Source organism: Sceloporus undulatus, chromosome 5, assembly GCF_019175285.1.
Source record: "Sceloporus undulatus isolate JIND9_A2432 ecotype Alabama chromosome 5, SceUnd_v1.1, whole genome shotgun sequence".
Lineage (NCBI taxonomy): Eukaryota > Metazoa > Chordata > Lepidosauria > Squamata > Phrynosomatidae > Sceloporus > Sceloporus undulatus.
Window position 1 is genome coordinate 668,520 of NC_056526.1, and position 7,952 is coordinate 676,471.

A 7,952-nucleotide genomic window follows, 5' to 3' on the forward strand; every position below is an offset into this window, starting at 1 on the left:
CAGCTGTCCCCCAGCCTCACCATCTGGAACCTTCCCGAGAGGTAGGACCGGAACCACTGAAGCGCAGTGCCCCCGATACCCAACTCTCCCAGGCGTTCCAGAAGGATACCATGGTCGATGGTATTGAAGGCCACTGAGATGTCCAAGAGCACCAGCAGGGTCACACTTCCCCTGTCGATGCCCAGATGGAGATCATCAACTAGGGCGACCATGGCCGTCTCAACTCCGTACCCTGCTCTAAAGCCAGTTTGAAATGGGTCCAGGTAATCGGCTTTGCCCAAGATGGCTTGGGGTTGGAAGGCGACCGCCCTCTCGATCACCTTGCCCAAGAATGGTAATAAGGAGAGCGGTCTATAGTTATTCCTCAACAGGGGGTCTAGGGAGGGTTTCTTCAAAAGCAGCCTCACTATCGCTTGTTTTAGGGTAGATGGGACTAGTTCCTCCCGAAAGGATGCATTTATTATAAATTGTAATGATATTTTTATTGCATCTCCTCCCTGGATGGTCAACCAAAAAGGGCAAGGGTCAAAGGGGCACGTCGTCTTCCTTACGCTTCCAAAGACCTTGTCCACGTCATCGGTATCTACAAACTCAAAGTGATCCAGCTTAATCCTATTTACATAGTTACTGAATACCTCTCTTATTGATTCTGTCAAAAAGCCGGCGTCGAGATCAGCCCTTATCTGAGAGATTTTGTCAGAAAAAAAGTCATTAAAAGCGTTGCATCAGGCTATAGTTGGTTCTAATAACGGGCTCAGAGTGGCAGGTAATGGAGTAAGTTCCTTAACCACCCTGAACAGCTCTGCTGGGCGAGACTCCGCTGACGCAATCTGTGCAGCACAGAACGAGTTCTTTGCTGCATCGATCGCCACTCCATCGGAACGTAACATGTTCTCATGGAGTGTCTTATCAGATATACGCTGATGTTTCCGCCAGCGGCTCTCTAGTCGTTGCGCAGCCCGCTTCATCTGGCGAAGATCTTCCGTATACCAGGATTTTCTATTAGGAGCGGGCTGGAAAGGACGCTCGGGAGCGATAGTGTCTATTGCCCCAGTAAGGTTATTATCCCAGATACTAACCAGGGTTTGGGAACCTTTTGGGTTCCATCAGCCTTCGAAGGCGGACCATCCTAATAGGGCCTCCACCCCTCTTAGCCTTCTCTTCTCCAGGCTAAACATCCCCAGCTCCCTAAGTCGTTCCTCATAGGACATGGCTTCCAGATCCTTCACCATTTTAGTCACCCTCCTTTGGATGCATGGCTCCAGTTTCTCCACATCCTTTTTGAATTGTTTTGCCCAGAACTGGACACAATATTATTCCAGGTGGGGCCTGACCAAAGCAGAATAGAGTGGGACTATTACTTCCCTGGATCTAGACACTATACTTCTATTGATGCAGCCTAAAATTGCATTGGCCTTTTTAGCTGCCGCATCGCACTGTTCACTCATGTTCAACTTGTGGTCTACTTGGACTCCTAGATCCCTTTCAGACGTAGTTTCATTCAGCCAGGTGTCCCTCATAATCCTATATCTGTGCATTTCATTTTCCCTCCCTAAGTGCAGTACCTTACATTTCTCTGTGTTGAAGTTCATTTTGTTAGCTTTGGCCCAGCTTTCTAGTCTATTCAGGTCATTTTGAATCTTGATCCTGTCCTCTGGAGTATTAGCTATTCCTCCTAATTTGGTATCATCTGCAAATTTGATAAGTATGCCCCCAATTCTGTCATCCAGGTCATTGATAAAGATGTTGAATAGCCTTGGGCCCAGGACAGAGCCCCACTGGACACCCCACTGGTCACTTCTCTCCAGGATGAAAATAACAGCTAAAAACACCAGTACTGGATACTGTAAATATAAATGCATGCTCCTTTGTGGGGCTCAAAATTGTGGAGGACGGTGTGGAATTCCTCCTGGACAGAAAGTTGAAATGTAGGACTGGTCCTGGAAAAGAGAACCTTTGATCGCTCTGATAATGCTGGGGAAAGTGGAAATAGGAAAAGAAGAAGGCCAAGAGAGCAGATGGACTCAATCCAGAAAGCCACCGCTGCTGCCCTAAGTTTGCAAGACCTGAGCCTTAAGAGCAGAAGAAGCCTGTTATTTGGGGTGGGGGCTAAATATCAAAACCAATGTGACAGCACTCAGCAACAGATTCCTCTGGGCATTTCATGAGAAGACAGATTGGAAAGAACGATAGTCTCCAGTCAGGTGGAAAGCAGTAGGTAAAGAGGAAGGCCTCACGACAGATGGACTGCCTCCATTGAGGAAGCCATGGCTGCTGCTCTGAGTTTGCAAGACCTCGGCAGGGCTGTTGATAACAGGAGGCCTTGGCAGTCTCTCCTTCATAGTCCAAGCCAGCTTGATGGCACATAATGCCAACCACAATACTAACTGCTTGGGGGAAAGTGACTGCAGTAGTAAAAGAGGAAGAGGGCATTGCAGAAGGCTGGTTCCATCAAGGAAGCCCAGGCTGCTGCCCTGAGTTTGCAAGGCCTGAGCTGCGCAATTGATAACCAGTGGTCTTTGAGGTCCCCATTTCAGAGAGTTGCCATCAACTGAAGCCAACTTTGTGGTATCTCACAACAAATGTGAGCGCACACCTTCCCACTCAGCATGATGCTTATTTGGGTCTCCACAGCTGAATCTTTGGAGCCCAAAGAGGGATTAAGCGTTTGAGTAGCTCAGGTTCAACCAAGTCTGCTGCTGCTGCTATTTCCCCAAAAAATCAGGGCAGGTGCTTCCGGTTAAACCCCTTCTGTCTGGAGGTTGCATGGATGGTGCCCTTGTTCTGAGGGAAAGGCATGCCATCTGAATGCAGGGAGATCTAGCAGTTCTGAATGAGAGGCCTCTGAGACGCCTGATCATCCGCAGCCCTGTTCAGGGTTTGCAAAGCCAGGGCAGTTGCCAGGCCATGGTCAATGGACTCAGTCCTGCAACCTCTCCCTCTTCTTGCTTCCTCCCACTTTACTCTGGAAACCAGGGTTCAAATCCTGGCTCAGCCATGGAAACCCACTGGGTGACCTTGGTCAAGTCACACTCTCTCAGCCTCAGGGGATGGGCATGGCAATGCAAACCCCCTCTGAAGGAACCTGTCAAGGGAACCCCATGATAGGCTTGTCTTAGGGTCACCCTAAATGACTTGAAGGCACACAACAACAACACATTGTCTTTTCTGTGAGCGGCGTCATCTCATGGTGTGCCCAAAGTATGACAGCGTCAGTTGGGTCATTTGGGCTTCTAGAGAGCGTTCAGGCTTGATTCTGTCCAGACCCCAAAACTCAAGGGAAGCAGCAGGTGCGAGATGACCCCCTTCTCATGCCACCCCAGTTGCCCCCCAACCAGGAAAATGGTGCCAAGGGCGCATGCATATATATATATATATATATATATATATATATATATATATATATATATATATGGAAGCCCCCCACCCAGACCTCCCCTCTTCCAGGAGGACAGGGCACCACATCAAGAAAAATGTAGGACATTACAAAGTAAAAGCTAAAAACACTTAATAGCCATATACATTTGTGCTTGTTAGTCATGCTCCAAATGGAGGACATTTTGGAATTCCTCCTGGACAGAAGGTGGAAATGCAGGACGTGTCCTGGAAAGGGAGGATGCCTGGTCCCTCTGCCCACTCCGCACCCCACTTGGGTGGCCTGAGGAACTCCCTGCTCTTTGCTCCAGCCTTGGAGGGGGGGTTTGAGGGGGATTTGCCAGTGTTTTCTGTCTCCTTATCAGTTGTGGAAGAGCAGAGAAGAGGAACAAGACAGGCCTGCTTAGCTGGACCTTAGGGCAACTTGGAGGAGGAGGAATTGGCCTGCGGTGGTGCAAGGGGCCCAAAGGTCACAGCAGCTTTTCTTCGGATGGGTAAAGCTTGAAAACAAGAGCTTGGAAAGTTACAAATACTTGGTCACCATTATAGTTGAATTTTTGGAAGTCTCTTTACATTCCAGATTCTCAGAAGTAACTAACTAAGGCCCTGTACACACCGGCCATTAAGGCTGGCATGGGGGTGCAGTTGGCATGTAGCATCCTCACAATGTACACCTTGGCTCTGCCCCCATGGCCACACCTCATGGCACACGGCATCATGGTGCTTCTCCAGCGCAGCGCCAAGGGAGCACCACCAAGCTGTGACAACGCGGCTATTGCACCCCTTTCGGGGTGCAAAAAGGAGCCGCTTTTTGTGGCGCCTTTTTCCGCCCTGCAAAATCTGAATCAGGGCCGCATTGTGTGGTTGCTGTGGCCCAGATCCATCTAGGAAAGGGGCAGCGGCGCACTGCCATTTAGGGGCTGAATGTACAGCCCCTAAATTAGCCCCTTGTTACTTAAGAGACTCCTGAATGGCTATGTGGCATCAAACAAGAAAAAGGGAAAGGGAGGAAACTCTTTATCACCTGACTGGTAGAGCCACCAGACCTTCCCACCTGAACACTGGGTGAAAACCCCTCTGAGGTGTCCCCCAGTGAGGTCCCCACTCTCTGCACATCGCTAGTGACGCCCCTGGACATATGACAGTAATCCAAATGGGATTTAACCAAGGCGTGTGCTACAATGGTGCCATTTTCCTTTAATCATCTGAGAACACATAGGCAAAGAGTCCTTTCAATTAATATCTTGCAAGCCTCTGCAGATCCAAAAAACATCTGCAAACAGGTGCCTAAAAACATGCAAAAGAGTGGGACTTCTGTGCTTTTGGGACTAGTGGTTTCCAGACCCCACCATGGCAAAGGATCCAGGTTTCAGAGCTGAAGGTGGGGCTCCTTGAAAACACGGTTGGGACCCCTTTGCCTGCCTCCTGGGTCAATTCCCTCCCCACAGCCTTGCACTGGTTCTGTGCTTTGCCCTTCACTAAAGTGCTGCTGGTCCATCTGTCTTCTAATAATTAATGCTTCCTGTGTTTTTCTTCTTTGGAGGACTTTAAGCAGAAGTTGGATGGCCATCTGTCAGGGATGCTTTGATTGAGAGTTCCTGCATGGCAGAATGGGGTTGGACGAGAGGGCCCTTAGGGTCTCTTCCAACTCTAGGACTTTATGATTCTATGTGTCCCCCTCTTTTCTCCTCACAGGGTCTGAGTCCAGCAGCCTGGCTGCCTCCCTGGGGGACGAAGGGTCTTTTGCAGCCCTCCCCGGCTGCCTGCCTGACCATCCTGAGGACTGTGGCTCCCCGCTGCCCGAGCCTGGTCCACCCGCGCTCTCCTCACTCCTCCCGCCAGCTGTCCCACTCTTTGTGCCGCTGCATTCAGACTGGAACTCAGCCCAGGCAGAATGGGGCCTGGCATGGGAGGCCCACATCTATGGAGCCGGCTCCCTCTTTTCTCTGTTGGCCCTGCTCTCGCTGCTGGGCCTGCTGGCCTTGCCATGCCGCTGCCCGGCCAGCTGCAAGCTCCTGGCCTTGCTCCACTTGCTCCTGGCCAGCGCTGGTGGGGCCCGGGCCTTCCTCCTCTTTGGTGACGCCTGGGGCCAGCTGGAGCTCTTACCAGACTTTGCTGTGCGGCTGCTGCATGACCTGGCCCTCCCCTGTCTGACCTCAGCCCTGGCTGTGGCCTTCCTCCTGCTGGCCCTCCGCTCCCAGGCCAAGGGCTCCACACGCGCCGCTGGACTCCGGCACCCGTGCCTGCTGGCCCTCCTGGTGCTGCTCCACTTCTCAGTGGCCACAGGGGCTGCCTTGGCGGCTGACCTGCTGAACCAGCTGCCTTTCCTGCTCCTGGCATCCCGCGGCCTCTATGCCCTCCTCTCTGCCATCCTCTCCTCCTCTTTGCTCGTCTTCTACTGCCTGGCCCGAGTGGACGCCGCCGGTCAAGTCTATGACCTCAAGGCCACTGCCACCCCCACTTGCCGCTGCCCGTTTGGTGACACCCGGAGGTGGAGACGGGCAGCCCGGGCAGCCCTGCCAGCCGCCTGCTTTGGGCTGCTGAGTGCCGGCCTGCACACCTACGCCCTCCTGCATGCCCTGGGCTACGGCCTGAGTCCTGAGCTCTTTGGCCCCTGGCCCTGGTGGGCCCTCCAGCTGGCCTGCAGGCTCTGTGAGGCCGGGATGGGGCTGCCCCTGGCATGCCTGGGCCTCTGCCCGCTCTTCTGCTCGCCCTCCGAGCCCTGGTGCCGTTGTTGCGGGGGATTCCTCAGTTTGACTCCAGAGCATGGCGGGGCTACCACTGCCAAGGCCCAGCTTCTGCCCAACAACTTCCAGTGGGCCCTCTCCCAGCACAGCGAGAAGCTGGTCATCTGTGACACCATCGCCCGCAGTGAGTCTGACTACCTCCCGCTGTACGCCATCCCCGAAGCGGAAGTCTGGTCTGCTACAGATGGTGCCGTCCTGGATGCCAATGACCCCACAGCTGACTTCCGCCCGCCCTCGCCCATCGACCTCCGGCGCAGCATCGATGAGGCCTTGTGCAGCGAGGGGCTCTTCCAAGAGGGGGGTCCCCTCTACACCCCCAGCACTTTCTCCTCCCTCAGCCTGGCCAGGGAGCCCTCGGTGGGGAGCAGCCTCTCTCGGGCGGCCTCCTGCGTGGAGCTGGTCCCTGTCCTAAACCGGGCAACCGATGAGGGGGAGGCCTCCCTGGAGACCAGCGTCCCCAACACCACCCTCTCCTCCCCAGGGCCCTGGAGGGCTGGCAGTACCCCCACCACCGCCACCAGCAGCGCCACCTGCTCCCCGTGCAAACGCTCCACAGAGGACTCCTCTTTGGCACTCTGCTCCAGCCCTGGACGAAGCAGTGCCTCTGGTGTGCCCACCCTCTCCGAGAGTCCCCCGCGCTCACCTCCACCCCCGGGCCGCCAGTACTGGGTGCTGACGCCCGTCTCCCAGGAGTCCCTGGCCTCTGTGGGGCAGCCGGGGATGGACACGGTCCTGCTGCAGAAGGAGTTCATGGACGTGTGCCGGCAGATCGACACGCTCAGTGTCAGCAGCGAGACCATCGACTTGTAGCCCCTGCGGCCCCCTGGGTTTCCTCAGGACAGGGGTCCCCTTCCTCCCAACCCCCTTCCAGGCATGTGCAATCTTGACTTCCGGAGGGGCAGGAGGTGCTCTCCCAGTCCCATAGGGCACTGCCTGCCCCTGGGCCTCCATCACTAGCCCAATGAAGGGCGCTGTCCTTTTGCAGGGTTGTGGGCTTGTGCTTTTTGGTGGATTGGTGAGGGGCGTGCCAGCAGAGAAGACCATAGAACCACAGAGTTGGAAAGGACACCAAAGGCCATCTATTCTAAACCGCTGCCAAGCAGGAAGAGGCAGCTTAAGCACTCAAGACCCCCAGGTGCCTGGTCTGCCCTGAAGGAAGGCTGCCCCAGTGGGGCAATACTAGTGCCAACACACAGAGCCCCACTCTCCCTGCCCTTTCATTTGCCCTCCCTCCCTCGAGTCCGTTGCTATGGTCTCTGTTGTGGTAGAAGAAAAGGGGTCATTCCATCCTTTCTCCAGAGCCCACCCTGCTGGCACCCCCATCTCTGACCTTGTCTTCAGCTGGGGTTTACCTTGCAAAAAGATTCCTCATTTAGTAGCAATGAAAGAGACCCTGACTGTGTTCTGTGTTGTTGAATCCAAAGGAAAGGAAAGTGGTGTGTGGATCCCCCCATTCCCCAGGGCTGGGAGGGGGAAGGTGGGAGACAGGACTTTGCACCCTTAAGTTATCAATAAAAGGATTATATGGAGAGCAGTGTCTGAGTGTTGTATTTTGGGGAGGCCCTCTGAAGAACGGGGGGGGGGGGGCTTAAACCTGTAAGGAGAAACCCCCTTCTGAAAAAGAAGCCCCTTTTTGCAAGAATGGAAAGGGCAGTGGATGGCAGAAGCAGGACCTGAACAATTGGCCCAAGCCTCTGGTCAGCATCATACACAGGAACGCCTTAGTTCAGAAAGCCAGTCTTTGGTAGTGAAAACCCAGAAGAACCTTTATTCAGAAACTGCAAATGTTCTCCATAGACGTACGCTGAGTTTCAGAACTAACCAGCAAGC

The 7,952-nt window shown here is 54.0% G+C and overlaps 1 protein-coding gene across 1 annotated transcript in view; it reads left to right on the forward strand.

Annotated features, from left to right (window-relative positions):
* The window catches only part of PRRT4 (proline rich transmembrane protein 4), a 39,259-nt gene extending 31,606 nt beyond the window's left edge, over nt 1-7,653 (forward strand). Inside the window, exon 4 of the mRNA XM_042466508.1 lies at nt 5,071-7,653. Coding sequence (XP_042322442.1) covers nt 5,071-6,932 — 1,862 coding nt within the window. The 3' untranslated portion in view covers nt 6,933-7,653. The remainder of the gene's footprint in view (nt 1-5,070) is intronic.
* Nucleotides 7,654-7,952: the final 299 nt, after the last annotated feature.